General features: G+C 47.5%; 1 protein-coding gene across 1 annotated transcript in view; it reads right to left on the minus strand.

Annotated features, from left to right (window-relative positions):
- Positions 1 to 21,791, minus strand: part of LOC128948607 (serine/threonine-protein kinase pim-1-like) — a gene marked incomplete at its 3' end in the record, with an annotated part of 38,092 nt that extends 16,301 nt beyond the window's left edge. Inside the window, exon 1 of the mRNA XM_054293378.1 lies at positions 21,549 to 21,791. Within this exon, the coding sequence (XP_054149353.1) occupies positions 21,549 to 21,791 (243 nt within the window). The remainder of the gene's footprint in view (positions 1 to 21,548) is intronic.
- Between the last annotated feature and the right edge of the window lie 1,556 nt (positions 21,792 to 23,347).

Below are 23,347 nucleotides of genomic sequence, written 5' to 3' on the forward strand. Positions count from 1 at the left end.
TACAAAAAGAAATAAACTTGAAAGTTCTCCCAAAAACCTTAGGAAAAAAAACCCCATGTATTCTATAAAACCCAGAGCATTCATCTACAGTATACAAAAATGGGCATGTTCTAGAAGAGAAAATTTGTGCAACGGTTCTGCACAGAATTCTATGCTTTCAAGCTTTTTGCCCTTCAGGGGCAGTGCCATTCTCTGAACTGTAATGCTTTGAGCATGTTCTGCTCACCATGGCAGCTTTCTGCTCTCCCCTGATACAGATCATCCTCCCAGCAAAGGGGGAGTGCAGCCACCACTACTCGCAGCACCTTCCCACACAGCAAGAACCTGAAGGAGAGAGATGGCTTTCACCAGCTGCTGCGGGTTCTAACAGTGCCATCTCTTAGCTGCCGAAAGCCTGAATTTCTGTGTTGCAGTGAGTTAGTTTATTGAGTCAAATGTTCTGTTATATAGTGGTATGCTCAAGTGCTCCCCGAGTTATTACAGTTAGCTTCTCCCCTATCTTATGCCCTCCTACCCAAGTGTCCCTCGAGGAATCCCCTCCCTCCTCACCAGATTTTTCCCTGTCTGTCAAGACAACCCAGCCCCTTTGCCCTATCCATCAGCCCAAACCCTACCCTTTGTTCCAGAAAGTTCCCTGTCCCTCACCCTAAGATCCAATCCCTATGCCAACGCTCTCTCCTCCCCTTGTTCTGATTTGTTGTAGCCCTCAAAACCACACCCCAAGAGTCACTTATTGGTTACTGTATGGTGTCCACTCCCTGTTTTGAAAGATTTTAAAAATCTGGTCACAGAGATGTTGGGGTTTTTTTCAACATCTGTTCCCTTTGGGAATTCTTGCCTGCACGACCTTCCCCCCGCCTCTCCTGATGAATTTGCTGCACTTTACACAGCAGAAGAGCCTCCTCTGCTTCCTTCATTCGGTCCTCCAGGGTCTCTACTGCTGGGCATTTGGCCTAGAGGTTCTGGCTCAGGCAAAACCCTATCCTAGCCAATTCCCCCCTCTTGCCATTGTCTCTGGAGCATCACAGAGCTAGCCAGGGCTGCGGAGGGCAGTGATAGTGACCCATGCCCTGGCATGTCACAGCCCCCAGAGCCACACCTGCCAGGCCACAAGCCCCAGCCCTGGTGCCCACTGCCGGCCTCAGGGGCTCCTGGGCATCCTCACCCTGAGTGCAAAGGCAGCCTCAGGAGCCTCCAGGGCGCTCTGGATCCAGGCTGCAGACACCCTAAAGCCAGCACTGAAAGGGACATGGATGGGGACTGCAGCTGGATCTTGCAGTGCTCACTGCTCCTGACTACTCTCTAAGTGAACCCAAACCTCACTGGCAGCACCTTGAGCACATTGACCCTGCTCGCCCATCCTGGAACGTGGTGTTCCCACATCCTGCACCAGCCCTTTGCATGGAGTGACCAGCTCCCAGCTGCTCTGCTACCCTGGCCTTACTTTCTGTTTGCCGGCAATGAACTTAACAGATACACTCCTGAGAAACCTAGCACAACATTTGCTTCTCAGGAGCTCTTTGGCAAAAAGACTCCACTAATCCCTAGTTTTTGCACAGAGAAGGAGGTCCTGACAAAGCATGAGGCAGAGGCAGGGCTCTGGCATACGAATTCCTGAGCCGCAGGATTCCACCCATTGTCGTTCTAGCTACTTTGCTGATATTTTAGAGCCAGTTCTGGACAAGGGCTGCTGCTGACAGGATAGGAAAACGTGGAGAAAAAAAGGTGCAGGAGACAACAAAAAAAAACCAAGGGGGAAAACCCTTAGAAATACAGAGCACAACAGAAGTCCTTGGAGATGGTTCAATAGAAAATGCCAGCAGCAGTGAGCAGAGCCCGAGGTTGCTCACTGCTACCCCAGGGGCTCCTCAGTCCCCTGCTGGTTTGTGTCTGATGCAGCCCTGCCTGGAAAGGGCTCCAGGCTCTGGTGTTCCCAGCTTGCTCCAGGCTACATTCTTAGCAGCACTGAAAGAAGAGGTGAAACAAAGAGCCATTTTCTGTCCTGCCTGCAAACTCTTCTCCTTCAGTTCCACTGCCAGAGATCATCCCTCTGTCAGCTTGGCACTGTGCCTGCTGCATCCTCGTCCCTGTCCCTTGCATCAGCTGCTGCACATCATCAGCACTCGCTGTCCCACATCATGAACAGAGAGAGCTGTGTCAGAAGAGCAAGGAGTGCATTTTCTTGGCCTTTCTAACAGACACAAGAAGCATGAGTCCAAATAACTTTGTTGTTTGTTCCTGCCCTCCTTTTCGATAACTCTTTTCTGCTTTAATGCAAAAGCCTCTTTTCCTACATGGATGGAATGATCTGGAATTGGCAGTTGCCTCAGGCTGTCAGGCACCATGGGAGTTTTGTCTTGTCTCTGATGAGGATTTGGTGAATTTTCCATTGGTCACTTGGTGGTGTCACCATGGGCTGAGCTCAGTGGCCGACTCTGCTGCCCCCAGGGGATGCATTGGGACGCAAAGCCCCTCAGGGCTGGAATTCGGGGTTGGGTGGGCTCGGAGCGCCCAGGGCCTGGGCCCGTGAGGAGCTGCTGCTGGCGCTGGCTGTGCTCAGCCCGCTGTGCCGAGCAGCCACGGCCATGGAGACACAGGCGGGAGCTGTGGCCGAGGCTGGCAGGCGGCCCGGGCCGGCTCGCAGCTGCGAGGACGCCGGCAGCCTGTGCCCTGAGGCCGAGGCCATGGCGGGCGGTTTGCGGGCAGGGCTTTTCCGAGCCAGCCGTAATGTGCTGCCTCCCGTGTGAGCCCGGCTGCGGCAGAGGCAGGCGGGAGCGCACCGGGGCCGGCAGCGGCGGGCAGAGGCCGCAGAGAGCAGCAGCCCGGCCGGGCCCGCTGCGGAGCGGGATGGAGCTGCCGGGCCGCCCTCGGCCGTGTCTGTGCGCACAGGGCAGGAGCAGAGCCCGCAGCAGAGGCAGGAGCCGCGGCAGGAGCCGGCCATCGCAGCAGCTCGCCGTGCCCGGGGCCGCAGCCGCAGCTCTCCCCTGCCGGCCACAGCAGCGGCCGCTCACCTCCGAGGCTCCGGCGCTTCCCGAAGACGAGGGGCCCGGCCCCCAGCACGCCCTGGAGCCCCGCAGCCAGAGGAGCCGCCGGCGCCGCAAAGGGCAGCGCAGAGGGCGCAGGTTGAGGAGGAGGACATGAGGCTCGCTCTGCGCCGCGCTGGGGCAGCTCTGCCCTGTCAGCCTTTGCCTTGAGCCCTTTGCTTCTTTTCCATGAGCCCTGATCCCCGTCCTTGGCCAAGGGCCCCCGCAGCCCTTTCCAGGGCTGCAGGAAAAGCTGCCTCAGTCACAGACTCACAGAATCACTGGCTTGGAAGACAGACACTTTCAAGATGATCCAGTCCAATCTGTGGCGTAATACCTCAACTAAAGCACGGCACCGAGTGCCACTTCCAGTCTTCTTTCAAAGGCTTGCAGGGATGGTGAGTCCACCAGCTCCCTGCAGGGGTCTGTCCCAGGAAGAACCAAGATAACACTGGGGCCTTCTACCCCCTGGCCCTTGGAGCTCTGGAAGTTTGTCTTTCTGCTTAGGCAAAGGCCATGGAAAAGGACTGGGAAAAGTAGTCACTAATCGAGTAGCCTACAGAGCTCTAAATTGATGGGCAAGGAATACAGAAAAGACAGAAAAGAAAAAAGGCAAAACTCAAATGCCATCAGCAAAGTCTTGGGCATGAGCACATAGCTGCAAAGAGTCTTCTCAGCCCTATTTCTTTTTATTTCTGGGAACCAGAGGAATCCTGCTTGAGCCTCTGGGGAGATGGGTTTGGGAGGTTAAAGTTCATGTCTTTTTTCTCCTTGGGGCAGCTCCTGTTGCTAGCATCAGCTGAGCCTCTCTCCAGCCTGATGCCTGTTCTGATTGTTGCAGCAAAAAAACTCAAGGCAGACAGAAGACACTGACACTTGCAGAGATGTGGCTTTTCCAGTGCCAGCTGTGAGTGCGAGTCAGAAGAAAAACTCCCGAAAGCACAACTCCATTGGAAGATTGCCTTCCTTTTCACTGCGTAAAGAAGCTCTAGATCCACTTGTGAATTGTCAGTTGTTTGTTAAGGATGGGAAGTTTTCTTTCATGATTTTTTTCATGTGGTTTGGAAGTGGATGAGGCTCTTGTTCATTCACAAACTCCAGACCAAAGTGCCTTTGGAAGATGGCCCACGTGGCAGTTTTTGCCCAGCCATGGTACTTGTGGATATAGAAAAGCAAGGGCAATGGTATTTGCAGCCAAAACCCAGCAAAGCTTGGCTCAGCCAAAACATCCTGGGGAGATAGAGGCCTCCAGCTTTTCCTAGAAATCAGCAGAGTTCCAGCCAAATGGTTGTGTAGCACTAAGTGCAATCTCTTTGCCTGCATCAGAGCCTTGCTCAGCTGAAGAAGCAGAAGGATCAGCAAGGAGATCCCAAAGGCCCATCACATCATTTTGATTTTGCTCATCTTGTGTAAGTTTGCAACTAAACGTGTTTGCAGTTGAGCTAATGAGAGAAAAAAAAAGTAAATAGAGGCTTTACGGTGGGGCCATGATATTCCACGAGAGGAATCACCGGTGTGCATTTCATTGGAGCTCTCTCAATCCTATAAAAGTATTGTAGCCCTGATTTAAAATAGGCCGATATGAACCAATTTGGAGAGACAGAGACTAAAATGGCTTATGGGTTTTTTTTTTAAGAGTGAGAAAAACTACCCAAAAGGTGTTGTTTTGTGACATTTTAAAATATACTACCTGAAAATTACCAACTGCAATAAATCAAGAGTTTAAAATGCAGTGTTTAGGTATATGAATAATTAAAACCACAAAAATGTGAAGATATGAATGCATGTTTTCATAAAAATCATGAAATTATAGACCAAAAAATACATCCCCTGAACTACAATGCAAAGGCAGGTAGAACTGTACTTGAATGATCGCTTTTTAGATTGCTGGAGTTTTTTCCTTGTGAGGAGGAGCTAGGGTATTGCTGAAGAAAAGTGGCACCAGCAGGACGGGGCAGCTCCGTGCCGTGCTCCGTGCAGAGGCTGCCAGGGGCTGCCCGAAGAGCGCCCTGCTGCAGCCAGAGCCCTCCTGGCCTGGGGCCCGGGAGCAAAGGGCCAGGGCAGCCACCTCCTCCTCGTCCTGACCCTGCCACCGCTCCCTGCTGCTGCTGCTGCTGCTGCTGCTGCTGCTGCTGCTGCTCTTGAGGGAAAGAGACTCTCCTAAGGCCCCATGAACAAATGCACTTACACAGCCCTGGGAATGCCAGTGAAGGAAACCATGTGTCACATAATGCATGTGTGACCAGAGTCACCCAACACCACCTAAACATGGAATATTTGCACCTCTCTAGGACAGGCAGAAATTGAAAGAATTAACTGGGGACTTGAGGGCAGAAGAGGCCGGAGGAGGAAAACAACTCTGAGGGGAAAAAAACCCACCAGATCTGGAGGGGAAAACATCTCCGCCTGCTCAGAATTGGTCGAGGGAGCATGTCTCTAATCCTCTCCTGAAAGGGATGCTTTAGGTGAGCTTTGCACCTCCAACTGCCTTGGACCAGAGCCAGGAAGATTCAATTATGTAAATGTTACGTAGATAGATAGATAGATAGATAGATAGATAGATAGATAGATAGATCTCATTACTGAAATCTCTCTTTACTGTCCTCTCTGTTGCTACACACATCAGAACTTGGTAGCCAGTGCCCCACTCAACTCCAATCCTGAGATTGCTCTCCTGTTGCTTCAAAAAAGCACACTGTTGGGGAATCTGGAGCATGTAGGTCCTTATGGAATGCAACCAGACCCAGAGCATTGCTTGCAACTGCACTCTTTGTGCATCTGTGGTCGGGAAAGTTCTTCTCTTGGACTCGACCACACTGATGGTGCTGAAGTGGCTGGAATCAGAAATTCAGCCCAGCCCCTCCCAGCTCCTGTGATCTCTGAGCACCAGCTGGAATGCAGGGGCATTGATTTCCTGCTCAATTCCCAAACACAACACACACTGATTGCCTGGGCTGCAGAAACTCACTGGCATTGTTAAGCTCTAGATGATCTGTAAGGCCATAGGGGCTGGCCTAGAACCACAAAAGCTCCTTCCGCATCAATGTCCCTGCACCAAATGATGAGTTCTCATGCAAAAATACTGCATTCCCCAGAAGTGACACCTTGGAATAGAAAATTGGAGCAGAACCAGTCCCAGTGCTGTATAAGGGCAGGAAATAATTGCGAAAAGAACCTTAGCTGGGAGAAAAAGAAAATGAATAAGCTTCCTCCTCCAAGTAAAGCAAAAATAACAATAAAAAAAGGAGAGGGAAAGTCAAGTCCAAAAGTGGCTAAATATTTGAATGCACTGAGGAGATTCTCAGGAGACTCCCATTGTGCAGGCTAAAGCTCCCTCAGCACCTCCTCCCTGGCCTTGTGCTGCACCCCCTTGCCCAGCTCCCCTGTCCTTCTGTGCACACGCTGCAGCCCCTCCATGACTTTCTGCTTCCCAGGGCCCACAGCTGCACACAGCACTCCAGCTGTGGCCGCAGCGCTGCCCAGCACAGGGCCACGCTCACTGCCCTGCTCCTGCTGCCCCACTGCTGCTGGCACAGCCACCGTGTCCTTGGCCTTCTTGGCCCCCTGGCCACACGCTGCCTCATCTTCAGCTGCTCACGGCCGCCAGCCCTGCGTCCTTTTGGCCCACGCAGCTCCCCAGCCACAAAGGTGCCCATTTCCCTTCAGATACTGCAGGCACCATGGTATTGAAGTGAAGGGGAGAACGACCATCCTGGTAATGCATCGAACTCCAACTTTATTGATCAATCAATCACCTTAAATAACAGTGCTAATGAACGCCATGAATATTCTGTAATCCAATGTCATGATAGGCTAACAGAGAAATTTCTAACCACTCCCTTTGTTTTAGAATACCTACAATTGTTTATTAAAGACAGAAACCAAAACAGAAACCAGAAACTAAAACAGAAACTAGTGTTCCCAAAACCTCTACATCTGTTCTCAGGATAACAGGCCTTCCCAAGGACGGTGTTCTGCTTGCCATGGGAAGACAAGCTGAGAACTTTATTGTTTATAGAATGATGCCTGAGAGAGTCTAATTGTTTATACAAGTCAGAAGGCTGAGAACTGTTAGAAATGGCCTTACTTTTCCCTTATACTTTTCTCTCAATTTTATGTCTCATGGCCTTTTCTTTAAGTCATTCTCCGACATTTCCCCCGTTTTTTCTTTTTAAGAAAGGAGGTTAGTTTGCAGGTTTTTTCTATTATCTTACTATTTTTTGAATGCAACAAGGTAAGATAATGGTGAAGTTTTTCCTCATAGAAACTCTTGTGGAGGAGACATTACCAGATGTCAAGAGAAGTGCAGACCCCGCTCTGCCAGGGCTCAGCTGCACCAAAGGCCTGAGGATAAACAGGACACTTAGTGTCAGAAATGTGATCCTGCGGAGAAGGATCAGAACCAGTGCTCAGAGGTGGAATAATGATAACTTGCTTAAATAACAAGATCCACCCTGCGCCTGGGCTGGTATTCCATTCCAGGCTCTATCTCCGCAAATTAAAAATATCCCTGTGGGTAATTTCCTAGGTGTCATAATAGTAGAGCCTTTACTCTGGTTATAAAGCTATTTAGACACTATTTCCAGGTTTAGAGATGAATCCAGAGTAGCCCATGTCTGTTTATGCTGACTCATCCTTTGGAAATTAGAGTAATCAAAGCTGAACTGCAATTATTTAATGCTTGATTGGGATCTCTTCTTATAGGGCCTACAACAGAATGTTGTGTTAAAGGCACCAGTTTTCTACATCTTATTGAGGCTATATATGATGTACTTTGAGCTTTAACCCCTTTTCAAAATACACTGTACCTCCCACTGATAATAAGCTAAGATTTTTGCTCATGAGATTTATAAAGGTCTGAAGCTGAAGCAGTGTTTAGCCCTGTCTCATTCCGTAGTGCCTGCTCCCAATTATGTTCCCAGATGTGCCTATAATTACAGGTGTGGCACCATAAATGAAAAAGTAACAACTGATCACAACCCCCACAACACAGTGCAACCCAAGCAGCACAATTTGGGCTGTGACATTCAAGACAGTCCTCTTTTGCCAGTCCTCGTATATGTAAAGATGATAATGATTCAATAATGTCAATCAGTTCTCTGGTCGTCCGGCAACGGCGTGTTAAGGCCTTATCAGGCATTGCACAACAGGTGGTAATTGGACTAAGAAAAGAAAGCTGTTAACTGTTTTCATTCATGCAACCTGGAGAGACGTAAACAAGCCTGAAAATGATTCTTTCTGTCCTTGAAGTTATCACATCCACCTTTTTTCATGAGCTTCCCAGAAATGTTCAAAGTCAGTTTTCAGTTTGTAATCCTTTAGTCATTTGGCTCAAATGGCATCAACTGGGTGATTTTCAGTCCTTTGTTAATTTGGAGTGGTGAAAAGTAGTATGCATTTAAAGCACTTAAAATATTTAACTTAACAGACTTATTTGCAAATCATGTAAAATCACTTAAATCTAATTCAAACTTAACAGAATCTAACTTAACTTACTTAATAATACTTAACAAAAATTAATTTTCTTTAAATCCCACACAACTCAAACCTATATATAATTTAAACTTAAAAGACCTCGAACCCAACCGAAAACAAGCTTAACAAATTTAACCTTAACATTTAATGGCACTTAATTGATAACTTAACTTAAACTACTTAATAACAAATAAAACCTACTATAGAAATAAAATATAGCATTTACTATAACTTACTTACAGGCCTGATTCTAAAATACTCAACCAAAACAACCTTTCTCACGTCTTTGCTGCAGCATTTATACCAAAAACACACTCACAACATCTCACTCATACAATCAATCCAACACATCTCAACATTTTTAAGCTTTTCAAAACACAGCTTTAAAGTCTAATGTTCCACCGGCCCAGCCATCCGGGCTTCTGATGTTCAAAGTCTCTGGTAATACAGGTGTTTCCAAGACAGCATAACCAATGCCGAGCCAAATCGGCCGAAACCCGACTCTTGCATTCATTCACGCCGACTTCTGCTTTACAGTCTGTGCTGGGGAGAACAAAAGATCTCTCTAACTTAGGTGAAAAACATCCTGACAGCAATAGTCCTTGGTGTCGCTTGTTTAGTTTCACTAATCTTTTAATTGCAATAGGAATCTTTTCTTTTGTTGACAAGAGTCACAGTTATTACGGCTGTTAGATCTTAAACTGTAGCTTTTGCCGGCTACGGGGCAGAGGGAGAAACGCTCCCGCTCGAAAAAGCACTCTGAAGTCAGAATCCGCTAAGGAGTGTGTAACTAGCCCTGAAAATGGACGGCGCTGGACACTCACCAGAGCCCAGAAAAGATGTTGGTCAATCTAAACAGCAGGACGAAAACTATCAATGCACAGCATGATTGCTCCTCCATCACCTGCTCTCTGATGTCCAGTCACTGTTCCCAAGCAGCAACTGGCCGCCCGTGGACATCTGGCCCCCAGTTCACACATGAGGGCGATGCGGCTCCGGTCGCTCCCCCCGCGGCGCTCTTTGTTCACTTTCGGCGCGGCTCTCGGGGTGGCACGGCTTGGTTTCTGCGGCGGCGGCTCCGCTCTTGGGGCGGCGCGGCTGCTCCCGCGCAGTGGCTCCGCTCTCGGGGGCGGCGCGGCTCGGCTCCTGCGGCGGCGGCTTTTGATCTTCCCGCCGCTGCCTCCGCTGCGCCCATGCCGAGTTCGGAGTAGCACAGCACTGCAATTCTACCATAAATCACCGAATTCACACATTTCCATTAATCCGTAAACCATATGGAAAATCCCTTTACCGTAACTATAAGTCCAAAGTCCTGTTGAATCCTTCTGCTAATTCATCTCTGCTTTGCGCTGCGGGTCACTCCCTTCGCAGCGGTTCAGCTTCGCCCGCGGTGGCTTCCTGTGGTGTCGGGTTGAAGGCTTCCTGTTGCGGGGGATTAGGGGCAGGAAAAGGTACCGATGATGCAGCGATGACTTCTGTTGGTGCTTGGCATTCCCGGCGCAAGCAGCCCGTGCCTTCGCAGCATTTCGTGCGGCCCTCTTTATTTGATGCTGCAAACGCAGCGGACGTTTGAAGAGGTGCAAAAGCGGCTAACACCTGACTCTGAGAGGACCTTGCCTGTTCTTGCAAACCTATTCCTATCTGTTTAAGTGCATCTACCACAAAAGCCTGCTGGCCAGTAGGAATGAGCGCCATTCTTTCTAATGCTTCCTCGATAGTCCAATTTGCACCTAGAGTGTTAAGTATGTTTCTAGTAGCAGAGTTTCAATTTTGAATACAACACTGTTTAAGGAGAGCCTTGCGCATAAATTCTGCTACTCCGGCTCTCTCAATTGCAGCCGCAGCTCTATCAACAAAAGCGCCAAAGGTCTCATCTTTGCCTTGCTTAATTCCCATATACACTGGTACCCCTCCTGGTTCCTTTACCTTATCTATCGCGAGTCTGACTAACCGCATTGCCTCCCGGCACTTTTCCGGACCTATTAAAACTTGTGCATCAGTACGAAGAAAAGGTCCCAGCCCCATAAGCTCATTAATAGTGATACCATGCAAGGGATCCCCCGGCTGTCTTTGAACTGCCACACACTCATTAGCTAAAGCTTGCCAGTGGGCGTTAAACAGCAATTGTTGATGTTGAGTAAAAATTAATTTAACTATCCCACGACAATCATTAACAAGAAGGATACTGGTGTCAAAAATATAATCGAGCATTTGCTTAGCTGGTTCACTCTTAAAGCCAAACTGACTAACAGTAGCTCGCAACTGAGATAACAGCTTCCAGTCAAGAGCGCTAATTGTGGCTTGAAAACCTCTTCCAGGCTGGGGGTTAAAGACAACCGGACAAGCCAGTTCTCGAGCCGAACTTATCAGCTCTTGATCTCCCTTGTCAATTGCATCTTTGGCCAGGGCAGCCCACGCGTCCCGTCTTTCCCTCGCAATCGCCGCCGCCAAGCCGATTTCCGACCCAGGGACCGGCTGATTGCTTGTCGGGAACGGAGTACACGTATCTGGCCCCAGCTGCTGAGACGCAGCAGGTACGGGAGAGTCAGAGGTGCTCTGTGTAGCCTGCGGCAAAGCAGACAACAGGGCACCCCGCGGAGCTTGGCTCGTTAGGGGGGGCTGCGACGCGGGTACTAAAGCCGTCTGCGTAGCCTGGTTTGTAGGCTGGCTCGTAGCCGGGCTTGTAGGCTGGCCCGTTAAGGGGGGCTGCGCGGCGGGCAGCGAGGCGGACTGCGCCTGGCTCATAGTATGACTCATAGCCTGGCTTTCCGAAGGAGGTGGTGAGGCAGGTAATAAAACTGTCCGCGTCGCGGGGCCAAGAGGAATTCCCGCGTTCTTATCAAATTCCCTATCTTGATCACATTCTTTGTTACGATCGTAAGCGGCAGTAGCCTGGTGAGCAGCCCTTTTTTCAGCTTGAATCCGCAACAGTTCGGTGTTAACGACCCGCCATAATTTACCCCACTTCTTAGCAGTTTTATCATCATCTAACGTAGCCTGCCACAATAAATCACCAAATCTACGCCACTCCAACAATTCGTGAACTGTGTGAGGATTTATAAAGATCCCCCTTTCTAGGCCATAAACTAAAAGACCCGGTAAATCTTTCTGTAAATCTAGTCCATTAATTTGCCGTTTTTGCAAAAGGGTAATAAAAAGTTCGTATGCGGCTTGCCTTTCCATACCTATGTGCGCACGTTGCAGCTCTTCAAATCAAGGTCGCGGCCGCATGTCTCGGACGAGCCTATCTGTATAGTCGCTCGCAGCGCGGCGCGGGCCGGCGGGTTACCCTCCGCTTTGTCTTCCGCGCTTTTTCGCCGTTCCGGCTGCAGTTTCGATCTTACGGAACCCGAACCTGGCTTCACTTCACGTGGCGTTCGCTTCCCCGTGGTGTTCGCTATCACGGTCGGAGGTCACCATATATTGAAGTGAAGGGGAGAACGACCATCCTGGTAATGCATCGAACTCCAACTTTATTGATCAATCAATCACCTTAAATAACAGTGCTAACGAACGCCATGAATATTCTGTAATCCAATGTCATGATAGGCTAACAGAGAAATTTCTAACCACTCCCTTTGTTTTAGAATACCTACAATTGTTTATTAAAGACAGAAACCAAAACAGAAACCAGAAACTAAAACAGAAACTAGTGTTCCCAAAACCTCTACATCTGTTCTCAGGATAACAGGCCTTCCCAAGGACGGTGTTCTGCTTGCCATGGGAAGACAAGCTGAGAACTTTATTGTTTATAGAATGATGCCTGAGAGAGTCTAATTGTTTATACAAGTCAGAAGGCTGAGAACTGTTAGAAATGGCCTTACTTTTCCCTTATACTTTTCTCTCAATTTTATGTCTCATGGCCTTTTCTTTAAGTCATTCTCCGACACCATGGCAAGATGGCCTTCCTGTTCTATAATCACATCTTCTAAGTAGACATCATAAAGTTTGATAGGAACAGAATTCTAAGGGACTCTGTTTAAATTAAAATGGCCTAATTCAACTGTACAGGAAGTCCCTCCTATGTATATATTCCACCCTATCTGCCATCAGCAAGCAAGGTTCTCTCTGCAAAATTAGGTTTGTAGTTCTTCAAAGCTCTGATATAGAAATCAAAAAATATCCATTTCTGCCTTTGTTATTTTTCTTGCAGGCATGAAAATGGATTTTCTTTTGCCCTTCCTAGCTGGCCCTCTACAGTCTGCTGCTAGTGGCCAAGCTCACATCTTCCTCTACAATTCTTAAGCACCAGGAACATGAAATGTCCCTTTCTCACTCACCTCACGGTTCTTCAGCACTGCTGAATACACGCTTCAGGTGTCCTGTAGTGGGAAGGGAAAATGAACCAGATGCTCTCATAAAACTGCCTGGGCTGCTGAATCCCACAGAACAAGTCATCCCAAACAGGGATGATTTCCCGTTTCACAACATGCCTCCAGGAGACACATTTCATTCACACAGCCAGCAAGGGATCAGGACAATATTCTTGCTTGTGCCTACACTTTGGCCTGTTTTGCCAGTAAATGAATACAAATATGACCAAGAAAATGCAAATTCTTCTTTAACACTCAATGCTCCTGTTCTACCAAAGACATAAAACAGCTTCTGAAATCCTCTCCTTCAGGTCCTTTTTTGTTTTTTTCAGTTACATGCACTAATTCTCATTAACTTGCAGGAAACAGTTGCCCAGAAAAGCTTTCCAAAATTCCCCTGAGCAGCGGCAGTTCGATTTTGGAAGAGCACAGCAGCACCTCTAGGGTTCAGGAGCAGACACTCACTGCTTTAGAGTTTGCACTTCCTTTCAAAGGGAATAACTATTTTAGCACTCAGTAAAAGGTTATTAAGTTAGACAGTCAAATTCTTTCATGACAAAATTTAAAAAGAAAGAAGCTTTCTCTGAATTCTGGGAACAACTGCAGAGTTTTTAGAAGGCCTTCCAAGAAGCTCTGCCAGTCTACATTTTCAAAGGTGTCCTGCTTGACCCAGCAACCTGAGGAAATGACAGACTCTGCTGCCACAGACTCTCCCGTGGAGGGAACGGAGCCCTGCAGGTTCCCCTGCAAATGCTGCCCCTGTGGCTACAGACACCCCCTTTTTAGCTGAACCTCTTGACAGGAGCTTTACCAAACCACTGGCATCCTAATGCTCTTTCTCTTTCAAAATCAGAAACTCAGCCATCAAGAAAGAGCAGGAAGACATACAAAAGTCAGGTTAGGATACACCCTAGCCTAAGTAGAATTGAAACCTGTACTTATGAAAGAAGTGTGTCACATAATACGTGGAAAAACAAACACCATAAGCAGCAAAAGCTGCCGTGGCCAGATGGTGAAACATGGTAGCAGTGTTGTGGGAGTTCGCCACAACAAAGGAAAACACAAGACTCCTGTCAGTGGGCAGCTACCCATTTACAAAGGCGCCAACCAGGAAAGTTCTCCTGATGTGAGCAAGCACTAGGGCTGCTCTGACACTCAGGCCTTCCGTGCACCAAGGCAACCTTCTGATGTCACTACGACAAGGTGGCAACCGTGCCCTGACATCACAAAGGGACAGCTCTCTGTTGGTCTGTGAGGTTATGCAAAGCAATAACCAACATTTCCTACAGCAAACACAAAAGAGCCTGGGAAATTCTTCTCTGTCACAAAGCAGCAAAAATTCCCCTCATGGGCCAAACCCTGTTGTTCAGGGGATCCAAGAGGAACTCCAAAAGTGCCCCAAGCACCTACAGCCTGTACCCCAGCTGAGCACTCAGATGGGACACAAGCAAAGGAAACCAGACCAAGACAATGGCCCACAGCATTGCACATGTGAGAAATGACTCTCACTTTTAAAATTTTAAAGATTTAGTAAACCTCAACAAAGGACTGACTAAGGAAAAATTGCAGCATTGGGAGTCTCTGTGACTAGCAGCCATGTGCTCATCTACAAAAAGGATGCTCTGCCTTTTATACCCTTAGCCCCTCCAAAAGTTTTGTCAATCAACTCTCTCTCTGCTGTCCATTGGCGGAGATTACTTTCTTGCATCCTGACTGGAGGTCAGGTGTTGTTACACCCTGCCTGCTGGTCACAAGCCAGCCCTCCCCAAATGCCCTGACTACCAAGGCTATTACAAGGGGGACGAGAAAGAGGACTATGTGAGGATATATTACAATACCATCACTACACATTTGAACATCCACATAACATCTGCTTCTTTAATTGTCAGAACCAACCATTGCATTACTTGTCTAGAACACACAGAACCAGGAGAGAAGCCACTGTTGGCATCACAGCTGAAATGCTTCCTAACAAATCTCCCCACATGTTTGCACCTTTATTGGACACACCAAGGGCTCCGCTGCGGGTACATCTCTGCCTTTCTTCCCCTTTGGCAGCAGTCGAACTGGCAGCATCTGCCCACCAGCAGCAGCTGCTCCAAGCTGGGAATGCCACTGGCGGTGCTGATTTCCAGAGGCTTCTGTGTGCCAGGGGAAGCCAAGGCATGAGCGGGTTCAACGGCGCTGGCGCTGCTGCTGCTCTGTGCCAGAGACCCCGGCTGGGCAGGGCACGGTGCCCACTGTGCTGCGGGCTCCTTCTGCTGCCACAGCTGGGCATACCTGGCAACAAGGCATGACGACTTGTGGGCAAGCCAAGGAGTTTCTGGGGCTGCACTGCTCTGCACACACCCAGGACACCTGCAGCACAGAATTTTAACCCTCAAACAGGTAAATCAAAGGGAAACAGCTGGAAAAGATTTCATTTTGACCATTCTTACCTGCTCAACATAGGTCTTCAAAATGAATGTTACCAAGCAGGGCCCGATCCCTGCTGCCAGCTCAGGGTTAGAAGAGAGGCAATCCTTGATCTCAGCATTGGGTGTGTGGGGAATCACATCCCTAACACATGCACCCCCAGCAATCTCACTTACTGCTTTGTATCCTTGGATCTAAGACATATTCACTACTTTGCTGAAACTCACAGGCTAAATATTCCCCCAAATTATTTGATTTACTCATTGATACTTATTGACTTATTGATACTTAAATCACTTCTCCAAATTTACTGTCATGAAAATAGGAGCGTCCTGTAGATCCCTGCCGGTCTTTGACAGGGGTTCAGGAGGAGACCCATGCACAAAATAACCCAGGACAAAACTGGGATTGGAAAGCAAATTCATTCTATTTGTTGCAGTAGCAAATAATACATACCAAGCCCTGGATTCCTAAAAATTTGCTGAGCAGGAGAAGGAGATGGAGCGTGGTGCTCAGCAGCAGGGGCAGGTAGGCAGTGCACTTTCAGGACATCCCCTGGATCAAAACGCTGTGCATCTCATCCTTCTCACCCTTCCAGCTCAGAACCAGGCCTTACATCTCCTGCTCAAGAGTGGAATTTCCCAGTTATGGCATCGGCTCACACATGGCTGACATGTGAGATGAGGCCAATGAATCAAAGATTTAAAAGAACTGGAAGAGTTAACATTTTAGTAAGATTTAGTTTGGGGGAAAGAGTATAGCAAGAAGAGTAGAAATAATAAGGGATGGTTAATTTTTAGCAGATAAGGTAGTTAAGGCTAGGCTAATATATCACTTGCCTGTCTTTACTATGTTTAAAGAAGCAGGATGGGATGCAGATTTCTTTGTGACAAAGAAGAGGACTGTAGCCTGCACCTGGGCCCCAAAACTTCAGCTATAGCCAAGGGGTGCGAAAGCCTGCCAACAGGTCATAAGGAAAGAGGTCAAATTGAGGAAGACATCTTGGCCTTCATCAGAAGGAGACCATTTGCCACTTTAAAAGCCACCAACCCATTTGAAGTGAAAGAATCCGCAAATGTGAAGGAACTTTGGACTCAGTTATAATACATTTGAATACAAAGGGAGCAGGTGGGGTTACCTAATGAATATGTATTAATAATTTTGGGAATTATATTAATATGTAAGACTTTTTTAGATAGTAGAGAGGCAGTGATTCTTCACACATGTCTTTAGGAGACAACTCCTCGTGTGCCTGGCTGTAATAAACATACCACCTTCTACCTTTAACTGTGGTGAGTTCTATTCCACACCTCATTTGGTGACCGCAGCAGGAACGCCTCTCTGCTCCAGCGAGAACAACCGAGCTCTGGATGTCTCTGGGTGCTGCCAGGACATTCCTTTCCTGGAGGCACCTCCGCTCTCGGCTGTTCCTCGTGGGCGACAGACAAGACTGCTGGGACTGAGGAGAAAGGGAACGTTTAACTCTGTATAAAGTAACCTGTAAGGCATACACAGGGGAAGGGCTGTTCACAAGTCACACAGAGATGTCCTGTGCACAACGTACACCTGTACCGTTTGGGTTTGGGTCTGGCTGCTGGCAGAAAGCATTTGCTGTGTCAATAAGGACCTGCTAGCAATTCTGGGGGTGAATTGAGCAAATCCTGTTTTATTGCTGCAATTTTTCCTGTGTGTTGTAATTGTGGTTGTGTTTTAAGTGTGTGAATGTTTGAGGAAGGTGATGTGGATGGATCTGTTGTGATTTATGGTGTGTGTTGTGTTGAGAAAAGTGAGCACTCTGTCCCCTCGTAAAGAGATACTCCTTTTCCCGTGAGCCTGTGTGTGTGGACTTTCTAATTGCAGGGGTTGGTGCTCCCTGTTGACACCTGGTGCTTGGGTATGCAGCGGGGTTGAGTGGTTTTTCTCCCACACTGTGGTCATTTGGGACTGCACGGTTGTGTTTGGGGAGATTTTAGGATTTTGTTTGCAACAAGTGCAGCAATTTATGCAGAAAACTACAGTGTGGTGATTTATCATGTTGAACTATGGCAGTTCCTTTCTACCACCCCCTTCCCCAAGGGTTTAAAGTCTTCTGCCACGAGGTGGACGCTCTCTTTCCTCCCCTGGACATCCTCTTTCCTCCCTTGGACACTCCTTTTCTCTCCTGGAGCTGTTCTCCATTAAAGCTGTGGGATTTTGGTCCCGGGAAGAGAGAGCGCCTCTCGTCTTTTGCTTTTGTCCTTGTCAGTGTCACTGGGTCCACAGCTCGCCAAACTGATCCCCCACGAGATGAAAACTGACAAATGGTCCCACATACACAGCTCAAAAATTGGCCACATTTTTGATGGACTGGGGTGTTCGCCACACTTTTGGAATTCCCTATTCCCATACAGGTCAGGAAATTGTTGAAAGGATGCACCACTCTAAAACCCATTCTGGATCAACAAAAGGGGGAATGGCCGAAGCAATACCCCAGATGAGGTTGAGCAAAGCTTTAGACGTCTTTATGTTTCGAATAGCTCATTTGCAGGACCTAATCCTCCAATTTTTAGGCACTTTTCAAACAGCACACAGGCAAAATTGAAAGAAAATCCTTCAGTTTTGATCAGAAACCTTCAGTTAGGACAAATTGAAGGACCATTTGCACTAATCGCTTGGGGCAAAGGGTATGCTTGTATTTGCACAGGTGCTGGACCTAAGTGGGTCCCCACGAAGGATGTGAAAGAGCACAGCGACAATTCCACCAGCAGGGAAATGAGCACGCAGACGTGAGCTGCACGGAGAAGCTACGTTTCATGCCAGACATTCCCTGTTCAACCTGTGAAAGCTACAAATCTTGAGTTTGATGTTGATTTTTGGACTGTGGAAATGGTTTGTATCATAGAGCTCTTTCAGCAAAAGCGTGGTGTCCATTGTGTTCCGAAGAATTCTAAGATATCCAAATTTGTAAAAATTGAAGGTTAGTGCCCTATAGTTGGCCAGTCCCTGAACAAGTGCTAAAAGATTTGCTTGAGAACTGAAATAGATGGGGAAGCTTTTGCCAAAAAACAGCTGAACAGGAACACCGAGTTTGATCAAATGATATACTGGCGCTTGTTGGTTTTGCTTGCTTGCTTTTGCTGTGCATACATGCCTGTAGATCAACCAAAAATGAATGTTTGCCTTGCTTTAGCCAAGTCAGCAGGCTCAGACACCATGTGTTTGACCAATTTGAGCCCAGACAAACCCTTTGCAACCTGTTTGGTCGGTGTGCCTGTGCCAGGCAAGGAGTAGCCAATACCCAATGGTGACAAATATTGGTGTGAGGCTGCCAACGAGACCAATCCCATAACCAGCTGGCATCACTGGGCCCCTGATCCTCTTAAAGCACCTTCTGAACTCAAGAATTGGAATTCCTGGTTCATTGGTGATGGAATTTTGTGCTGAGTTTCAGTACCAGGGAGATCCACAGTTAAATGTTACTCCCCATCATCCTGAGGACAGATACTCAAGTTTGTCATGCAATTGTACTACCCCAGTGCCCCCTAAGGGTGAAACTGCTGACGAGTAGATGACCTAGATGAGTCCCCATGACAATAAGCAACAGAATATTGGCTCATTTGTGGAGATAGAGCCTGGCAGGACATTCCCTCAGAAATTAAATGTGGCCCATGTAGCATCAGACAACTCACTGTGATAGCACCTAGTGTTAAGTAAGCCATCAAGAGAAAACACAGAGAAAAAAGATGTGCCCATCATTAAAAAGAAAACTGTAATAGCAATTTCAGACCCTAGGGCCCTGCAAAATGAGGTACATCAACTTGATTTCTCCGTCAACTTGCCTCGGGCGAGGCATGAAACCACTATACCGATTGGGGTGTTGTCTGAAGAAAGAAGACAGTGCTACTTCCATTGCAATTAGTGACATGATGACTGATGTTAGTGCTGTCAGACATGCAACTTTACAGAACAGAGCAGCAATTGATTTTCTTTTACAGGCACATGGACATGGTTGTGAGGAATTTGAAGGATTGTGTTGCATGAACCTTTCTGATCAATCTGAATCCATCCACAAAAGCATACAAAAGATGAAAGATTTGACAGCTCCAATTAAGGAAGATGGTGGGTCATGGTTAGATGATTTGTTCCAAGGACAGAGCTTTGCACCTTGGCTAAGGGAACTTTGTAGAATAGGTCTCTGTAGCAGAATGAGGCCTCTGTCGGGGATGAGGCATTTGTCGGTAAGGGAAAACTCGGACACTCAATATGAGTGATAAGCAAGTTCCGTTTATTGAAGAGAGCATCAGACACCTATACAGCAAGTAATAAGCTTATGAATATTCTGTAAGCCAAGCAAACTATTGGTTAAACTATACCATCAACTCTTCCTCATTCCTTTGGGCCTACATTCCCTATTTCCCACGTCTCTCTGTCTACTTGTTATCATACCCAGCTAGGCCCAAGGACACGCTATCTTGCAGGTGCAAAACTCAAACTAGCTGTGTTCGGTACTTTCTCAGCTCCTGGTTGGCTAACAAGCAAATGTCTACGTGACCTCTGTCATGTAGCCATTTCTCCAAAATTCCCCTGTTTTCTTGTTGCACAGGCAAGGTTTGATGGGTTAACTGCGTCATACTCTTTGCAATACAAGAATAGGCAATTCTAACAACTATTACATTACAAGCAGTGTTCTCCACTAGCAAGGTTTCTCTCTTACAAGGGATCTAAGCCAGGGAGACAAACCGAAAAGGCTATCACTATTTATAGGATATGCCATAAGACAGATACAAAAAGGATTCTATGCTGCTACAAGGCTCAAACAAAACTCAGGTGTGCCAATACAACCTACAAAAATAAGCTACAGGAGCAACATGTGCGCAGGTTTCATCTGCGTCGATTGTCTGGTAAGTTTGCTTTCCATTCTCAAACAGCAGATATACTTCAAACAGGAGTGGCTCTACTCACAAATGCTTCTGATTGTCTTTTCTAACTAGAGTTTCTCTGATGTTCACGACAACACCTTGCACAAAAGTCATAAAATAAATGCCTAGCATAAAAGCATAAATCTGTATAACATCACTTAAACTTAATAGCACTTAGACTTAAAATACTTAACCCTAAAATATTTAAACTTAACAGAACTTAACATCACTTAAACTTATCTTTACTTAAACTTAACAGAAATTAATCTCAACGAACTTTAACTTACCATGACTAAAGTTTAACAGACCTTAACCTTAACAAAACTTAGCCTTAACAGAACTTAAACTTAACAGATTTTCAAATCAACAGAACTTACATGTAAAATCACTTAAATTTAACAGAACTTAATTTTAACAGAAATCAACTGACTTTAAATTCTACATAACTTAATATAATTTAAATGTAACAGAATCTAACTTCACTTAAACCTAATAACACCTAAATTTAACAGAAACTAAACTGAACAGCACTTAAACCTAACAGGACATAAACTTAACAAAACAACCTTAACAGTATTTAACATTTATTGGCACTAAATAGATAATTTAACTTAAACTATTAGCAACAGATAGAACCTACTACAGAAATAGAATAGAATGTAGAATTTACTATAACTTACTTACAGGCCTGACTCTAAAATACTAAGCTAAAACAACTTCTTTCATGTGTTTGCTACAGCATTTTTACACTTGAATGCACCTAAACATAAGGAGTTTGTCCAAGGTATAGCTGTGGAAAAATTCTTTTGAATTCAGTGCTTGCTTTTACATCTACTACATCCAAGCAAAGCTCAAAGAATACAAAAAGTACACTTATTACATCTTGCTTATACAATCGCTTTAACATGTCTTTAACATTTTTAAATTTTTCAAAATACAATTTCAGAGTTTGATATTCCACCGACTGAGTTATCTGGGCTTCTGATGTTAAAGTCTATGTTAATACAGGTGATTTTAAGGCAGCAATAATGGATGCTAAGCCAAATCGGCCGAAATTTGGCCCACGCATTCACTACTCATTCTATTTCACAGTCTCTGACAGGAAGAACAAAACTTAGGTGAGGAACGTCTTGATAGTAATGCTCCTTGGTGTCGCTTATTTATTATCACTGGTTTCTTAATTGCAGTAGGGATCTTTTCTTTTTTTGACAAGAGTCACATTTATTACGGCTGTTAGGTCTAAAACTGAAGCTTTTGCCGGCCGCGGGGCGGAGGTGGGAAAGTAGTCACGCTTGGAAGGCCCTGGGATTGGGCCGCTGCTGCTCGTGTCGCTGTGGTGCAGTGGGTTAACGGAGTTGCTGCTGGACGCAACGCAGCATTTCGGCGGCGCGAGTCGCAGCCCCACGGCAGTGGGCCCCCCCCACCGTGCTGCGCCGTCTTTGCGCCGTCGCCGCCGTCGCTTCAGGCTGCCAGCAGGGCACGGCGGCCCCCACCACGGGCTGTCCGCCTGCCGCTGAGTTCCGCACACCCAGCCTTTCTGGTGCGTACCGCACCGCACCGCGGGCACGGCACCACCCGCCTCGCTCGGGCTCTGTGGCTGTTCGTATTGCTGCTCGCTGAGCGCCGGCTGGCCGCACCAAGTTTTGCGCCCTGGAGACACTGTCCATGGCAGCGCCGGCTGAGCTGCGCAGCTATACTTGGAGTCTGTTAAGGTACAGTTTGTTTAGGTTGCCAAGTCGAAACTAAGGCCCCTGCTGGCTGCGGGGCGGAGGGAGAAGCGCTCGCACTGGAAAAGCGCTCTGGTCTTGCGCCGCTTGTGTCGGAGCGGGTGAACCCCCTGCGCTGGGCTCCTTGTTTCGCGAGACTCGCCGGCAGGCTGACTCACTGCGTGCACCGCACCCAGCACTGCACCCATGGCGGCGCGGGTCGCTCCCCCAGTGGCGGCTCTGCTTCCCCTGCGGCTGCCGCCGCTACCGCCGCTGCAGCGCAGCATCTCAGGTGAGCTGCCCGCCGTGGCTGCTCCCCACGGCACAGCGCCCATGCTGAGTTCGGAGTGGCACAGCTCCACAGGTGCCCCGAGCCGTGGCTGCTGCCGCCATCACAGCAGGGTCGCTGACCCACTGTGCATATACTTGCAGTGCCAGCGCCATAACGCACGTTTTTGCAAGTGTATATGCAGCAATCTCTGGAATTCTCTTCCCAAGTCAACAGTCTATAGTCCCCGCTTTTCTAAAAAGCAAATCTATACCCTGTAATCCTCGTTTCTCTAAAAAGCATCTAAAAAGGTGATTAGCCTCTTGCCTTTCCATTACCTTCTAACCTGATAGTCAGCGCTGCTGCAACCCTTTGCAAAACGTTGACGGCATTCAATCAGCTGGACTTTCCTGTGAGGTCGCCAGGCATTCAGTCAGCTGGACTCTCCTGTGAGGTTGCCAGGGCACTGAAGCCCACCCTTTCGCCTTTTTCCAAGACTCCTCTGTATGGTCGCCTAAGGCAGGGCCCGCTTTTTGTGCCTCCCGGGCTGCGTCGGGACTGACACCCAAATACTGTACCGACCATGGCTCGCAGGCCCAAATCTTCTGTAAAGTCCGTAGGGTCTGTAGGGTCTGTAGGGTCCATAGGGTCGCTGTTCAGGCACCATTTGTTGCAGAATGAGGCCTTTGTCGGGGATGGGCCATTTGTTAGTGAGGGGAGACTCGGACACTCAAATATGAGTGATAAGCAAGTTCCGTTTATTGAAGAGAGCATCAGACACTTATACAGCAAGTAATAAGCTTATGAATATTCTGTAAGCCAAGCGATCAATTGGTTAAACTATACCATCAACTCTTCCTCATTCGTTTGGGCCTACATTCCCTATTTCCCATGTCTCTCTGTCTACTTGTTATCATACCCAGCTAGGCCCAAGGACACGCTATCTTGCAGGTGCAAAACTCAAACTAGCTGTGTTTGGTACTTTCCCAGCCCCTGGTCAGCTAACAAGCGAATGTCTACATGACCTCTGTCATGTAGCCATTTCTCCACACTTATCAGTGAGCATTTTCAGTTCTGTCACTCATGTTTAGAGCAAGTTTTCTGTGACTCACTGCACCAGGTCGGTCCAAAGAAGAGCATTAGGAAGCATCCAGCTGTATCATTTCTCTTCTTCCTTCTGTGTACATGCTGCTTTTTTGAGCACTCTGGCTTTCTGAGCTCCCTCACATGTCTTGATCCTTTTCTGGAT

The sequence above is a fragment of the Melozone crissalis genome, unplaced genomic scaffold, assembly GCF_028551555.1.
Source record: "Melozone crissalis strain CALT ecotype California unplaced genomic scaffold, PUWL_Pcris_2 ptg000139l_1, whole genome shotgun sequence".
NCBI classification, from domain to species: Eukaryota; Metazoa; Chordata; class Aves; order Passeriformes; family Passerellidae; genus Melozone; species Melozone crissalis.